At 42.8% G+C, this 17,298-nt stretch overlaps 1 protein-coding gene across 1 annotated transcript in view; it reads right to left on the reverse strand.

Moving 5' to 3' along the window:
* Positions 1 to 34: 34 nt before the first annotated feature.
* Positions 35 to 17,298, reverse strand: part of TRPM6 (transient receptor potential cation channel subfamily M member 6) — a 140,035-nt gene continuing 122,771 nt past the window's right edge. The window contains exons 36-39 of the mRNA XM_078062325.1: positions 16,444 to 16,649; positions 9,617 to 9,668; positions 4,794 to 4,900; positions 35 to 2,197 (exon numbers count right to left, since the gene is read on the reverse strand). Of these exons, the coding sequence (XP_077918451.1) occupies positions 2,064 to 2,197; positions 4,794 to 4,900; positions 9,617 to 9,668; positions 16,444 to 16,649 (499 nt within the window). The 3' untranslated portion in view covers positions 35 to 2,063. The remainder of the gene's footprint in view (positions 2,198 to 4,793; positions 4,901 to 9,616; positions 9,669 to 16,443; positions 16,650 to 17,298) is intronic.

Here is a 17,298-nt window from a genome sequence, read left to right on the forward strand (position 1 = left end):
GGACATATCATTGGATCCAACGTTCTCCCAGAAGTCAGTTTTTTTTAGTATAAACCAGAAATCCAAAGTTGGTACCCAAGAGGGGAAAAAAAAAAAATCAGAAAGAAACACGAGACATAAAGGTTTTTTAAGGGCAAAGAAATGCTTTGTTCATTGCATCCTCATCACTCACACAGTACAGAGAAAGCACTTTGGCAAAACTCTGCGAATAAAACTGACCGAATGAATGAATGAATACCCACCCGTCTGTGGTCATGAATCACTCAAAAGTCATGACTGTCACATCGGTATTTGCATACAAGCAATCCCACAGGGATCTTTGCCCAGCACTTCATCTTTTTAATATATTATTCTGGTGATTTTTCTGAAAGAAAAGAAGGAAAAGGAAAGAAGAGGAAGAAAGGAAGAAAGAAGCACAACACAGAAATTTGAAGTCAAAACGCATTTGTTTTCAAGTTCCAGGCCAAGTAACAAATATTTGACCAATCAATTAATGCCTTTAGTTTGGCTCTTGGACAGGAAAACTGCCTCTTTCCACAGTTCAACACAGCACCGAAGTACCAAGAGATCCCTTATTGATTTGCAGAATAGGATAAAGCAGTTAAGCCCTGAAAAAAGCATTAACATTTTATCCCCATTGCCAATCAAGAAATCACCCAAATTTCCTGCCCACCGCCACCCAAGCCAAAGTACAAGGGGTATAAATTAGTCCTTTGCAACTCACACAAGGACCAGACGCAACCCTTGGCAAATTAAATCCGTGGCTCTGCAGCCCTATGTGCCTGGGCCACATCTCCCCTGAAGTATAATCTAGAAATGCAGGCATGTCGGTGAAAAAGCAAACCAGCTCATGTAAGGGCTAAAGACAAAGGGGAGTTGACATTTTTCAAGCCCTCCATTCCCTCCTTGTGTGAAAAGTTTATGCTTGTTCTGAGGTGGGGTGACCCTGACCAGTGCACAAGAGAGACGGCTGGTCCCCCAAAGGTTCTGGGCGGTGAGGCGTCCTGGGAGCCTTCCTTTGGGCCTTGGAAGCTGATTACATGTTCTCAGGCCATCCTTAAAATGCTCACCAGGGCACTCTTTTAAGCCACCGGCCCTCTGCACTGGAACGAAGCAAACACCTTCGAAGCACATTTCCAGTCAGAAACCCCATCTTTCCCCCAGAGGACCCGACAGAGTAACTTAGCCTGTAATATTATATACACAGCTTTGGAAAAGGGAGTCCTGTTTTAGAGGTTGGCTTAGTCAACTCTAACTGATGGTACCCCTGAGCTTAAGGGAAGGGAAAATATTTCGTGGCAACTCCTAGTTCCACATTATCCCTTCATCCCCTTTAAGAAAAAGAATTTAAAAAGGATGCAGGAGCATTTGCTTTAGATTTCCCTTTTCCTTTCTTTCGGAGAAAACTGAAATGTCCAGGCGTCATGTGGTTCGCTGACAAAACCTCAAATCCATCTAGATTTCACCAGGATACTAACTTTTTCACTGGTGAGACCAGGCAGGAGGGTGCTCCAATCTGTGCAAAGACACCCCATTCCGTTGTTTTCCTTGTTGTTGCTATTCAAAGCCCTGCACCTTGGGGAAGGAGGAAGTCAAATGCCTTATTCATACACACGTACATACATAAACACAATACGTGGGTGAGGTAATGAACAGCAGTGGGGGCTCGAGTCAGTGCACACGGTGAGAACATAAATTAAATTAATCTCCCTGGTTCTTCAGTGCCCACCATCCTGCTCCAAGGGTTCTAAGCAACCAGCTAAAGCAATGAGGTATGAGGGAGCAGGATTCCCAGCTGGCTCGTCTGAGTGTCTTCCTCCCCAGCTACGGGAGGACAAACACACACAGGTCGGTATCTGGGAGAACCCGTTCATCCAACACCAGCGAGGTCCTTCGGCAAGGCGAGACGCGAGGCTCAGAGGCGCGTCTCAGGGAGGGCGCGCGGTCAGGCCATCCTGACAGAGGCTCTGCTGTCCCCTATGGTACTCCAATCAATCTCTGTTACCAGAGTTCCCGGAAAGGAGGGGAAGAGTTGGCGCCCTCTGGCTTCTCCTTCCTTTTTTTTACAGGCGGGTGAGGTCTTCTGGAGAATTACGACCCCTTTCCCTTGCTGGAGGCCCCTCAGCTGGTTCTATTTTGCTATCAAGTCCCAAAGTGGAATTTATCCTTCCAGGAGAATAGTCATTTCTTTTTAAATCTGTAAGGAAAACAAGGAGGACGGTTATAGGGGATCCTTAAGAAAGTAGAGTTCACACAGATAAATTGAATGTTAGGTCTGGCCAAGTGCTCAGAAAGGACCATGCTTCCTCAGGTGGCAGATACGTGAAACTTGAACCCTCCACCGTGTCCAGACTAACCCCTGCCCCAGAGTCCTCGTGTCACTCTAACTCCCCAGTGCGGCTGTCTGGGCAGGGGTGGGGGAAGGTTTGATGGCTGGATTCCCATATGCAGTGCCCTATAATGCACACTCGGCTGGAGGTAAGTGAGGCCAACCTGGAAACAGGGCGTTTTCATTGCTGGATGATGCACAGGATCAGGGAGTTCAGCCAAAAAGGTGGATACGAGATTTCAGGGGTCAGTGTTCTGCAACAAAGTTGTCCCTCAGGTTTGGAAGTGCCGAGGAAGGTTTCATCCAGTTACCGGATCCTATGCCCCCTAAAGCCTCCTTCTTCCATTTGAAAAGGAAATTATCCAACGAGAACACTGATGGGGGTATAACCTTTGGGGAGAAGCTGATGGAGGAGGGTGGGCTTTTTATGTTTATCATTTAGTGCTGTATTGATTAAGCTTGTTAACCTTAAATATGTATTCCTTGTATTACTTTTTAATGTTATAAGGGGGTTATCTGGATATAAAACTAATACATATTACAGTTTACTGATAACCAACATTTATTGAACATATCCATAGATTACTTCAATCCTCACATCAATTTTATGAGCTAGGTGCTATTATACTCAGTTTATGGGTAAGAAAAATCAAGGCTGAAGGTCACACAGCTAGTAAAAAGCATTACTGGGATATGAGCTCAATCTATCTGGCTCTGGATTCCATGCTCTTATACAATATTCTAAACCACCTTTCCTTTAAAAAAAGAAAGGGGGGGGGGGACACCTGGGTGGCTCAGTCGGTTAAGCGTCTGCCTTTGGCTCAGGTCATGATCCCGGGGTCCTGGGATCGAGCCCCGCGTCGGGCTCCCTGCTCCGCGGGAAGCCTGTTTCTCCCTCTCCCACTCCCCCTGCTTGTGTTCCCTCTCTCACTGCGTCTCTCTCTGTCAAATAAATAAATAAAATTTTTAAAAAATAATAAATAAAAATAAAAAAGTAAAAAAGAGAGATAAAGCATAATCAAGAGCAAAGAAAAATCACCTGCAGTTGTTTTCCTAAGCTTTTTTTAATATTCATATTACCAAATGTCTGAATAAATGAGGATATTCCTTATTTCCACTTAAATGTGTTAACTAAAGTGTTGGAAACAAAAATCAAGCCTACAAATGGAGGACACTGAGTTACTCAAAACCCACCATCATGGGTTAAAAATAAATAAATAAATAAAAGATCTCAACCTTCATCATGCAGAAGAGCTACCTTGGGCTCCAGGACGGAAGCAGTGAGTTACACCTCCCGCCTCCTGTTCTCCTGGCTGATCAGCTACAGTCCCTGTGTCTCCAGAGAGGACGCCACTGGGCAGCGTGGCCAGTGTGCTGTGGACTGATCTCTCTGCCCAAGTTGGCCACGTATCTGTGAGACAGAGTTCTGAGCCGCTGCAAGACGACAGGGATAGTCCCCCCCTCTGCTGCTCCAGTCTGATCCCCCCACCCCCACCCGCACCCCCTCTGCCACTCCTGGCTGATGGGCTAACTCCCATTGGAACTAGAAGCCTGCTCCCCATCCCCGTCTTTGGCTATGCTATGCTCACAAGAGCTTCTCAACCTCCTACCTCTACCTCCAACAGGATTAGAAATTGCCCTTCTCTGTTGTACATTTACACCTACTCCATCCCTAGTTACCATGGATGCTGATCTTTTACTAATTTCTGATCCGGGGCATGATCCTTTATTCTAAGGCAGGAAGGGCTACTCAGCTTAAAACACGTGAGATTCCAGTCTAAGGACAAGTTTGGTATGACCTAAGAAAAATAGTGAACGAGCAGGGACAGACATGAAGCATCCCTTCTGGAATAAAAGAAAAGAATTCGACAGAGCTGGGACTGCCAGTCTGGGGGACACAGACCTCTAGCTGCTTGATCTTATGCTAAGAACATTTGTCCGCAGTGACTATATCAGTTTCGGAGAAAGTGTGCGATGTTGTCAAATCAGATTTTTTTTTTAAATACACATTGCAATGTATGTTTAATGTGGCAGGCTTCTGTAGTGAAAAGCATGACTTTAACTGACGGCTGTCGTCTCCCTAGAGACTCCACGGTCCCAAGTGTCCAATGAGTAAGTAAGAATTGAAATCCTATGGACACCACACAGGACTCAGAGTAGGAGGGGTGGGGGAGACCTGCCTCAGTTCAATTTTACCCCAGTGAAGCCGGTAAACCTTTCCCCTTGGAGAGGCTGTGACAAGTATTGGGCCCGATGTTGTTTTATCACATTTTGGCAGCACCTGAAGTAAATCCCCGTCCTTTTAATCCCTTCAGAGACTTGAAAAATTTGCAGTCAGAAAGTCAGGCCTCGACTGTGAATGAGATAAAAATGTGATTGAGATTTTCAACTCTATCCCAGGTTACAATGGATGTTGTTCTAGGAGAGATTTACTTAGAGAGAAACAGAATTGTGTGGGGCATACCCGGGAGTTTGAGCTTCCGGCAGCAGGAGTTGCAACGATGTTTTGCAATGAAGTTTCTAATTGCATCTTCCCCTAAATTGGCTGGTCCAAACACCATTCCTCTTGATCTAGAGGAAATATCAGAATATCAATGAGATCACAGCGAAGGAAAAGGAGCTCAACTGGGATTCTCTGAGATACCGAACAGTATCCCATAGTAACCCAGTAAATCTGAAGGAGCCAACAAAGAACAGAGCACTTTGGGGAAGCAACAATGTTAGGTTTGCAAATTTAAAATTCAAATGCACTTCAATCTTTGTACCCAACTCCAAGACCTGCTGTGAAACTCATTTCAACGCTAATCTGATAGAAGAGTGAATTTTCTATGTACCACAGTAAAACAAAATACAGTGAGACCCTTTTCACTGCATATGGGGTGAGAGAATGACATTCATCACCAAATGTTCTTTCTACTCTCGTCCCCGAAAGGTGAGGGAAGACGTAAAAGGAACTTGCTGTCGGAACACACCTTCTGAAAAGGTTCATGTACCTTGTTTCAAACCCAAATACTTTGCAGAGAATAAATGATGTCCTCAGAAAGTGCCTGTCACAACCCTACTTCTAGTACTCACAGCTCTTTCAACAGTTGGTTTTTATCCTGCAAACTGCTCCTTCTTTGTGGAAAGACAAGACCACCAGGAGACAGTGACTGTGGAAGTAAACTACATATGCGAAGTGTAAGTGACAAGATTATAAACAGAACCAGCATATCTTCGGCACATTTTGAATACTCCACAACACAACAGATTCCCTAGCGGATTCGAGGATGTTCATCCGTGATCAGATCACGCACAACGGTCTCCTCGGGTGGACACTCTACACACCATGGAACAGAGTACACCAGAAACACTTCCAGAGAAACTTTATGAAAGCTAATAGTTTAATGACATGCAGAGTGGAAACAGCACATTCTAAAATCTGAAGTCAATTACCACTCTTAAATACCACGACTTAAGAAAAAAGAAAAGCAAACTATCACAAAAGGAAACAATAAACTTCGCCTCTAAGGAATGTGGTTTTTCAAAAGGGACGTGGTGTAAAAATGGACTTTTTTTTCCATCTGAGTATTGAAACATTTATCTCAATTTCCACTTCCTTTTGGCAGAACAACAGTACTGCTCTGAAGATGTGCCAAGCTCGGAATGAGGGCTGATGTCAGTTTGCTCTCGGATTGCCTTGTTGCTCCGAGGCCGAGTAGGTGGAGGAAATCTCTTGGGAGGACAACGTGAACAGACACCCAGGATTAACTTTCCTGGTCACTCAATCGCCCTTACAAAGTGCGGCTCTGCTGGGATCTACCCGGCTGCATAAGCTGCCTCTTGTTAACTACTCCTCTTTTGCAGTGCATCTGCTAAGGAACCTCTTCAATAAGATGAAACCGAATGTGGCAAAAAAAAAAAAAAAAAAAAGTAGAACCACTCGCTATTTAGTACCAGAACTCTTATGATGCCAACTGAGTGAAAAATAAGGTGTTGTTTCAGTCATTCAAAGGGAAGCATTCTTTTTATATTCTCTCTAGCGTGACCCCGTTGGATTACTTCACTCCTGTATTCCACCTGCCATTTCTTCCCTCCCTGGAAAGCAGAAAATCACCCCCAACTTAGAGATGTACCCCTGATTCTCAGATAAAAGCTGTAAGCTAAATGATTTCCCTGTGAGCTCTGCAAAGGTTAACACAAAAGAATCAAAGTTTCTCTACAACGTCTATATGAGGGGCGTGACCACTCCCAGTGCAGGGGAGAGGGGGAGGGGGTCATGGAAACTTTCATTTGGATCTGTTGCATCTACAGTCCCATGGCACGCTACAGACTTGCAGTCTCAGATAGCCAAGTGAAAAACAACAACAACAACAACAAGCTGTTTTCCAGATTTTCCACAGCACAGGAAAAGCAAGTGGTAGCTTTGTTCCACGAGGGAGGGAACGCCAATTAGTGCCAAGTATACACAGATTTCCTAAGGAACATGTAATCACCATCACCATCATTTTGTACTTGCCACAGGCCCCCATCCAGCAAGGCAGTAAGTGGAAAACCACCCCAGACTGCCCGTCACTGAGGCCACCTCCACCGAGGCCCAGTGACCCGAGGAAGCGCAGTAAGCGGCCAGACAGGGTTCGGGGGAGAAGCCGGATGACCGTGTCTTCACATGCACAAGTGTGGGGAAGGACGGGGGACAAGAGGCACCACAGATAATATCAGAATCTGTACCCCAAAAAACTCTTCTCCTTTGGTAGAGGATTCTTCCCTTTCGGTGACCCTTTGTCCTCGTAGGCAAGTTAACCATCTCCACTGAGATTCAGTTTTCTCCTTTGGGAACGGGGATGGAAGAGGCCTACTCCCAGTGTGGTTGTGAAGGGTAAAGCAAACACGGGAAGCACTTGCTTAAACGGGCACTTTGCAAACTTCCGTTGACACGATCACCTGCGGATCTTGTCACAGTTCAGATTCTGATTCAGTAGGTCTAGGGAGGGTCTTGAGAGTTTGCATGGCAGACAGTCTCCCGGGTGGTGCTGCTGTGACAGGTCTGGGGCCCGTGCTTTGGGGAGCAAAGGGTCACCACACACGGCACTCAAAAATGTGTGTCTCGGTGAACCAAGTAGACGCCACCTGCCACCAGTATGAGAAAAGTTATCTTCACCAGGAAAACCAACAGCACCCCAAATTAGGTGACCCCACAAAACCAGGCAGGCTCCAGTGATGCCATCCTATCAGTCTCCAAAGTTCCTATCTTCAAGTCATAAACAGTAAAGTTTGCCCTAAGACAAGAGGTTCCCATCCTTGGTTGCCCAGCAGAATCACATGGGGGAACTTCTCCAAAAATACAAACATCAGGGCCCCATCCTCAGAAGTTCTGATTGCATACTTCATTCTCAGAAGCGTTTGTTTCTTTTTCTTTTTCTTTTTTTAGTTTCCTAGGTGACCTTAATGGAAATTGAGACCCACTGGGCTACAGAATGCAATTAAATACTCCACTGTCATGTGTGAAAATATAATCTTAGAATTCTAAAAGTTGGAAATATTCAGGTCATATTAAATGATACATACCAAGGTCAAAATGTAATAGATGACATAGTATACATAAACTTGGTTCATTCTATATGCAAAACATTTTTCACTGCAAAACTGTGAAGGAAGTACTTATATTACAAGTTTCCTACTACAAACCCTTGGGCACACAGGGCTATTGAAGAAAGAATATCCTTAGCTAAAAACACTTTAGCTCTGCTAAAATAAAAAAAAAATAATAAAGCCTTTATCTGTACCCTAAGGGTTACAACATGAAGTCCATGCTCAAATACCATAGAAGTTGGATGCATAGGGGCATTATGGGTCACCTTTACCTTCTCTTAACTCACCTAGTCCAAAGAGATAGCTAATATACTTTTTTAGATGGACCTCTCTGCACAGATGTCTACAGATGAGAAGATATTTAGAGTAAATCACTGAGGAAAAGAAGAGCATTAAAGCATGAATGTTTACAATATGAGTGCTGTGGGTGAGAAGTAAAAATTTCAGATGTTATTGTATGAACATTGCCCACATATGTAATTTCTTTTATATATATATATATATATTTTTTTTTTCTACAACCCAGGGGCCAAGTGCACACACGTAGGACAACTGAGAAGTAAAAATACTATATGGTAGCAGTTCTCAAAGTGTGGTCTCCAGACCAGCAGCATCAGAATCATCTGGGAGCTTGTTACCTTATTTGACCTCACCCCAAACCCACTGAATCACGAACACAGCAATCTGTGGTTTAACAAGCTCCCTGGCTTATGTTTGAGAACCACTGTCATCTGCCATATTGGTCAGTCCTTAATCGGCCCCACCACTACTTTGCCCTCCACCTTCAACAGAAGAATACAACCTCAGACCTTCCGCTGCCAAGTTTTCCCAAAAGCCTCCGTATGGGATCAAATGCCCATGGGAATTCAAAGGACAGGCAGACGACTCATTCTTCTATATAATTTAAACTGCATCCCTGAATTAAGTCAGATGATCTGATGCTTCATACGTAATCCCCGTTGTTTTGGCCTCGTGTAGGTTTGCTGTTACTGACTGGCACACTTTAGGCCTTTTGTTTTATAGGCACATGATGGAAGACCCTGCCCACGATAAGACGCAGTGACTCCATTGGGAGGACAACAAGGGAAGCTGGGCTCCTCCTTTGACATTAATTGTTTTCCTGTCAAAGCCTACAGAAGCTGAGCTTACCCATCTTTCCCGTTTGCTTGGGCCACCAGAAAACTCAGAGTTAAGTTTGCAACAAAATCTGAGTTACTGCATTGGTCTTTATACTTTCCATTTACGTGTATTAACTCCAAATTTCATCTTATTTTATTTCCATATGGTCTTTTTGCCCCCATTTCCTAATCTATGCATTTTAAAAAAATCCTATTGTATTGGATATAGATATATAATATGACATCCAATACAGATATCCAGCTTATATGTAAATATAAGCTATCTCAAAATCTTCCTGGGATCTAGGCAAGAAATAGAAATGTTTAAATTTTTTAAAAAACCATATCCAGGGGCGCCTGGGTGGCTCAGTCCTTAAGTGTCTGCCTTCGGCTCAGGTCATGATCCCAGGGTCCTGGGATCGAGCCCCCCATTGGGCTCCCTGCTCGGCAAGAAGCCTGCTTCTCCCTCTCCCACTCCCCCTGCTTGTGTTCTCCTCCCTGTCTCTCTCTGTCAAATAAATAAATAAAATCTTAAAAAAAAACATATACAATGTGTTAAATGCAATTTTCTAAATGATAACATCATAAATCAACTTACTGTTTGTCTTCAGGTTTTATAACAGATGGATCAGTCAAATTTTCTCCAACACCTCCAAAGAAAAAATGAAGTGCTTTTAGCAAATGGGGATTTCATCTCCTCAGAAATTCAAGAAAATAATAACCAATTCTTAATTTCTTTCTTTAAACTTATATTCACCCTGTAGTAAATTCGACATTATGTAAATTCAACGTACCATAAAAATTACCCAGGTGTGCTTGAAAATTTTAGTAAATTCACTGTCTCCCGCAACCCCCTCTCTATGCTGTAATAATCTTCGAGGCCACAAATGAACGCTTTATTGGTGTGTTCACAGTTACTGATAGTAGCATCCATCATTCATTTACCATTTGTCTATACTAGACATTCTAATTATATTCTCTGTAATTCTCAGCAACTCTAAAGGGAAAGTGTTAGCATCCTCATATCCTCGTTTTGCCAACGAGTACATTGATGTTCAAGAAGATTAAGCAGCTTTTTGTCAGAGGCTGCACAGTTCACGAGTGATAAGAGGATGCGCGCTGAGCCAAAGCTTGTGTCCCTCCCATGAGGCCATGAGCTCTGCAGGTGGAGTCCACCAGTGCCCAGCAAGGCACAAGGGGCTGCGAGGTTCTGCAGGTACAACCTCTCCTCCATCAAAGACACCCATCAGATACTATATATATATATATATATATATATATATATATATATATATATATATATATATATATGGCATTTATCAACAGTAGCCTATAAACCCAGATTTTTTTTTTTTTAAAGATTTTATTTATTTATTTGAGAGAGAGCGAGAATGAGAGACAGAGAGCATGAGAGGGGGGAGGGTCAGAGGGAGAAGCAGACTCTCTGCCAAACAGGGAGCCCGATGCGGGACTCGATCCCGGGACTCCAGGATCATGACCTGAGCCGAAGGCAGTCGCTTAACCAACTGAGCCACCCAGGCGCCCTAAACCCAGATTCTTGATCTGGATGCTGGTTACACACGTGTTTAGTTGTGAAAATTCCTTGAGAGGTATGCTTCTGCCGTGTGCACTTTCCTGAACGAATGTTTTTCTTCCATTACATTTAGTTTTTCAAAAACGGACACCAAAGCGTAAAAGGACAGCAGGAGTGGAATTTAGCGCCGACACCGATCGAAACAGCAATCGACACCCAGAGTGAATCTCTGTTATAAAATGCAAGTGGGGAGGAGCCGTCTTCCATCAGCTCTAACCTGTACAGGCAGGCTGATCGGTCGGACACGCACCATTTGGGCGCACCCCAGCCCCTTCGGAGATCAGCCTCCAGTCTGCACCGGTTCTCTTTGCTTGGAAGAGAGCAACCTTGCGGGAAAATGATTTAAAAATCATATGAAAGGGGCGCCTGCGTGGCTCAGTCGGTTAAGCATCTGCCTTCGGCTCAGGTCATGATCCCAGGGTCCTGGGATCGAGCCCCACATCAGGCTCCCTGCTCCCTCTCCCTCTGCCCCTCCCCCCTGCTTGTGCTCGCTCTCTCAAATAAATAAATAAATAAATAAAATCTTTTTTAACAATCTTATTGAAATGTAGAGCTTTATTATGTATTTCTATTCGGTAAAAAATATTCATGTTTTCTAACCGCTATTTTAAAAAGAATTTTTTTTTTTTGCCATGCTCGTTTACCATATGCTAAACCTTTCATAAGAAAATGTAATCCTTGTAGTTTATAGACCCGACCCCCAAGAACCTGACTTCCTTAGAAAAATAACCTGTTTGGTGTAGGGGTTTTCAACCATGTTTGTGTCAGGACCCTCTTTGCTTGTCTGGGGAAAAGAAGGGACCCCCTTCTCAGAATAATGTTTTAAAAATGCATAATTTAAATACATAAGATGACAAAGGAAACCAGTGATACTGAAATACAGTCATCAAAATATTTAAGTTGTACTGCAATACATGTGCTTCTTTATTAACACATTAACTAACAGAATGTAGTGCAAGTGTGTAACTACCATAACATCAAGTGAGACACATAAACAGTGTTTTGCTGTATCTGCCAGCACCATAATGTGCGATGTTAATATCAGTAACTGCTATTGCAAACGGTCATGGGTACTGCTAATGCCTCTGTGGTTTGTGGTCTCCCCTATAATCGAAGGAAATGATGAGTTTCAGTTGTAGGTTAGTGAAAAGAACGGTGTAATTTGTTTTCTCACCAAAGTTCACAAACCCTCTGAATTCTCTTTCTTTAAGAGCCTCTGGCTTAAGATCTTCATACACGGATTTTGTATGGCGGAAAGGAAAAGTAAGGCTCAAGGGGAGGTGTGTCAAATGTGATTGGCTCAGGCTTTATTCTTTTTAAAGAAAAAGTCACAGGAAGAGACTGGGCTCTATACTTTTCTCATTACAGACACAAGGAGGAACAGCCTCGACTGACTCCACTTTTCTAATGATGTAGTAAATAAACAGAAAACCAGACAGAAAGATAGACCAAGGACCATCAGCAGAGAGACTACAGAGGCTAAAAATCCTTTTCATGCTTAAGCTCAGACCTAACTTAAAGCCTGGACTTCCCAGCAATGATGAAAGCTTTCGGCTGGTGGCTATGGAAACTGTAAATTTAAGCTGGGAATATGCATAGTACCCAAAGAGGTCATATCAGTTGGGGAAAAGGAAGTTTATAGGGGAGAAAAAGTCTGATCAAAATCACATCAGCTCCAGTTTACTTTAAATCTTGTTGCCTGTTAGATAGGCAGGAGTCAAAAGGTCCCACTCATGTCTCCGTCACCTTCTAGTTATGTGACCTGGACACCTTCTCTAATCTCTCTGAATCCCAGTGTTCTCATCTGAAAGTGTGAATAATAATGGGCCTTATCTTATATGCTTACTGAGGATTAAATGAACTATTATATACAAGCTGCTTAGCAAAGTGTCTGACCCAGACGAAGCTAAAAAAATGTCAACTGCTATCTTTAATATCTTTATTCTATCAAGACCTCTTCTGAAATAAAATTCTATTTTCTTACCACTGGTTAAATCATGTTCTGATGATCTCATTTCCCTAATGAATAAATCTCTCTAAAAGAATGAGGGTAGAGTCTCCAAAAACCTTTATATCCCTAAACCCAATCTGACGATTCAAAGCGTAACTACTAAATACATATTTTGGGGCCCTCCAATGGCAGAAGGAACATTCTAGAGAGAGAGAGAAAATATGGAAGAGAACTATGCATTTCAACATCCAAAATTCCCAATCACACCTGTTTACCGACGTTAGTAAGGTAAATGCCATGTGCGGGTGTATGCTGCATGCCCTTGTGAGAAACTCAGACACATACATTCTGATCCCAACCACCCTGGGATCCGTGAACCTCTAAATCTGTGGAAATAAGTTGCCTTCTTTGTAGCAGCAGAATTCATGATGATAGTGTTGATGGGAATGCTGACTTATTCTGCAAAGTGCTTTGTTGAATAAAAAAAATCTACTATCTCCAAAGTTCTTTGAAAAATATAATGAGCTTTTAAAAAAAAGAATGCTCTAGGGGCGCCTGGGTGGCTCAGTCGGTTAAGCGTCTGACTCTTGATTTCAGCTCAGGTCATGATCTCAGGGTCGTGAGCTTGAGCCCCACAAGGGCTCTGGACTGGGCATAGAGCTTGCTTGGGATTCTCTCTCTCCTTCTCCCTTGGCCCTTCCCCCAGCCTCTGTCTCTCCCTCTTAAAAAAAAAAAAAAAAAGAGAGAGAGAGAGAGAGAGAGAGAGAGAATGCTCTAGACCACCATGATTTGAAGGGTAATTGTTTTTCATTGCCGTTGCTGGGAATCAAATGTTGGATTTCACATGTAATGATGATGATGCAGGCCCTCACATGTGGGATTTCTAAATGGAAAGAAAGTAGAAAACTACAGTATAAATTACAAGTGAGCAGAAATTGGTCAAGCCTTTCCTTAGAGTTCAGCTTCCAGGCCCACAGGTATGGCAGTTCCTGGGTTAATGGTTCGCACTCCCTTGGAAGACAGCAGAAAGGAGAAGAAAAAGAAAAATTGCCAGAGTGCTTCTCATTCCTCTTTTCCCTCAAAGCAATCAGGAGGCACAACAAGCTGGTGAAGAATCACTGCCATGTTCAAGAGCCACATGGAGATTAATACTAATGACAACAATAACCAACATTACGGAGGGCTTACTATAGGGCAAGAACTTGCCTCATTCCAGCTCCTTAATATGAGGGATTAACAAGGAGTTAAGTGCATAGTATTATTTCCCCAATTACAAATGAGGGAAGTGGGACTCTGGGTGATTGCGCCCTGGTCACACAGCTAATTCACGGTGGAGCCAGGAGTCAGACCCCAGCACTGCAACTCCAGGCCTCTTCCTCCAAAACTGCTGCTACCAGGCCTCTCAGTCCCCACTCCCTACCACCTGAACAATGTAGATCATCATCTCTCCAAAGACTGGAAAGACTAATTGATTAATTGCAAAACTGAACCAAAAACCATTACGGTATTTTAAGAATACATATATGCTCCCCATGTTTCCTTTCCAACTCAGTTTGGCTTAAATATCATAATGCATTGAGTCTTTACCCAAGTGCCTGATAGAAAATAAGTGCTTGGTAAGCGTTAGCTAGTAGTTGTAGTCATGTAACTGCTCATAGTTACTATCATAGGATTCATCTTCTTCCATAAATTCAGGCCTCATCAATTGGCCAAAACTCTCCAGGAAGTATCTCAATTTCTTCATGCTCATTCTATGAGGCCCACTCTCCTCTGCTTTGAAGGTCAGTGTTTTGACATAGTTTCTTTGGAGTGGCCTATTTCTGCAATTCACATAATTGCCCAGTAAAAGAATAAAGTTAATTCCATTTTCCCCCCAAGACTATCAACGCAGCATTTGTTCTGTTTAATGTCACTCTGGATTACTCAGAGACATAAAAATCCCCAAACATAAACATCATTAAACAAAAACCTATTCAAGTGGAATACAAAACACACTAAAGAGTCATCATTAATTCCTTAAAGTTTTTCTTTGGTTGTTTTTTGTTTGTTTGTTTCTGTTTTTGCTTTTTAAACAACTCCACCCAAAACTCAAAGTGCAGACACTCGAATACAGATGAAAATAATCAACCTCTCCCCAACATGAACTACAAAAGCAGGCGCCGTGGGCTCAGCAGGCTGAGCTTACATGGATCATGTACTTGCTGGTTTAAAAGCTGAATCATGCTGACTGTTTTAACTTTGTTTATATTGCTTCCCTAAATATTGTGTTTGAGGGTTAGAAATATAACTCAACTCTGTGAATAGCACAGATCTGAAAAGACAGAGAGACTTATGTGTAGTTTAAAAAGTCTATACACATCCTTGAACACATGGCATAAATTTCAATCAGAATTTACTGGACATTTCTCACAATGCCTCAGGATTATGTATCTCAGCTGTGCCCAGCCTCCCAGCCTGGCTTTCGGTACAGAATCCCAGGACTGGAGAGGTGGGAAAGTCAGAGAGGACAAGGAATATGCCCAATCTGTTTAAATGAACCATAACACGGTTATGTCCTATGAAACTCATAAAGAAATAAAAGACAGTACGGTGAGAAGGAAAGAACATGGATGGTCAGTCTACATCCTGGCTCCCTCTTCAGTAACTGTGCAACCTTGGGCAAGTTATTTAAATTTTCTGGGCCTAAAGTCCCCATAATATCTACCTTGAGGTACTACTTGTGGGATTAAATGAGATAACTCCTGTGAAAGTTCCTAGACTAAATCCCTTATTTCAAACCAAAGCCCCAGTCAGTGAGCGCAAGGACTAAACTTTGACCTGAATACATATTTCATTTTGTGTCTGCAAGGAAAGCCTGCTAGAGATACTCTGTTTTGTGCTGCAGGATTATAAGTCACATGTGAGGTGTTGATAGTGGGGAGATGCACTGATCAAAGGCTCCCATTAAATATGAGTGTACTGTGTCACCTCTCTCAGGCGGAGTTTTGTACTTTTGTGAACTGTCATCTCAGGGTACACAGCAAAGAGAGCAAGCTAAACTATAGACTGCCAAAGCACTGAGCTCAAAACCATGAAAGATGCCCAGAATTTACACTTTCCTATGTGTATAAATTCATGCCTAAGTGTTATTATGAACATAAGTTCAAGGTAAAGCCATAAAACTAGACAATTTGGTACAAAAATCATTCCCCATTTAGGGGTACCTGGGTGGCACAGTCGTTTGGGAAACCGACTCTTGGTTTTGCCTCAGCTCTTGATCTCAGAGTCTTGAGATCAAACCCCACATGGGGCTCTATGCTCAGTGCTGAATCTGTTTAGAGTTTCTCTCTCTCTCTCTCTGCCCCTCCCTGCTGCATACATGCTCTCGCTCTAATAAATTAAAAAAAAAACTAATTCCCCATTTAGATCAAAGTTTTAGATGTATTTAAATTTTAGGCAGCTAATCATCTGCCTATATTTTTTTCTTGCGCTAAGAGGGAAACAACATAGTAGGTGCTCATGATCATCACTGCACAATGTCTCTGAAATAAATGGCCTCACCTCCCTTCAAAACTAAGTAGAGCAACTGCGTATATTACCCATCCTGGTTCTCCCAAGATTTCTTGGGACACCTGTCTGGTTCCTCACACTTTGGACAGTTTCACAAATAATAAATAAATTCAGAAAACGGATACCATCTTTCAGTTATCAAATTAAGGAAAAAAAAAAAAAAAGCACACACTCTTGGGGAATATCTCCACTGAAAGACCTTAACTATGGCTTTGGGCAAAGAAGAACCAGGGTCAGATGTGGGGGACAACGACATGGACAAACCATCCCTGTCAATGGTTCCTGAATTGTGCCTCATGCTTGTATCAATCACGTTGGTGCTATCAATTACCTTGCAAATCTAAAACCAGCAGCTCTCCCCGGGTATACTCATAGGTCCAGTGAGAGAAAGCCAACATCAGCTTCTCCAAGGTGTTGCTGGGGGCAATTTCATCACCATTGTTGTTGTTGTACTTCCGGAACTCTCCCGTCATGTACTTCTCAATGGTCAACCATTGGTTGGCTGAATGGCAGTAGATTAAGAAAACTTCCAGGAACCTGTGAGGGGGGAAAAGGAGGCCACTGAGTCCCCACAAGGCAGCAAAGGTGAGACTTACATTACCAGTCAGCAGCAGAGGAGAACATCTAACTCTGGCCCAATGAAGCCTCAATGCACATGCCCTGCCTTTCTAAGGCAGGGACAGAATGCAAGGATTGGGAGTTTTTCCCACACTTAACCCACCTCCCTTCTCTTTGAGGAAACCTTCCAACTCCTTTATAAGTACTGGACTCAACTTTTCTTGCTGTGCTCTATAAAGTTCCCTGTAACTGAAACAATAAAACTTTACCATAATCCCCAGCACCAAATTATGATCTATCTTGCTAAATGAATCCAAGAGTCTTGAGACACTCAAGCCAAAGGAACAAGAGTTCATTCTTAGAAAGTTCCTTATTTCACTAGGATAACAGGAGAAAAAACTGTGCTTCCAATAGAAATGTTTTTCTTCTGTAACGTTCCTGGACGCTAGTAACTACATCTAGGGTCTGCCCATTTCACATAACTGAGAAGTCAGTCATGGCCTCTGCCTGAACTTCTCTTTTCCACTCACACAAGTTCAGTGTTTAAGCCAAGATATTCCTGGGACATCTAACTCTCTTCTTACCAGTCTCCAGAACTATAGAAGGAAGAACCCAAAACTAAGACCAT

This window comes from Halichoerus grypus, chromosome 14 (assembly GCF_964656455.1).
Source record: "Halichoerus grypus chromosome 14, mHalGry1.hap1.1, whole genome shotgun sequence".
In the NCBI taxonomy this organism is placed as follows: domain Eukaryota; kingdom Metazoa; phylum Chordata; class Mammalia; order Carnivora; family Phocidae; genus Halichoerus; species Halichoerus grypus.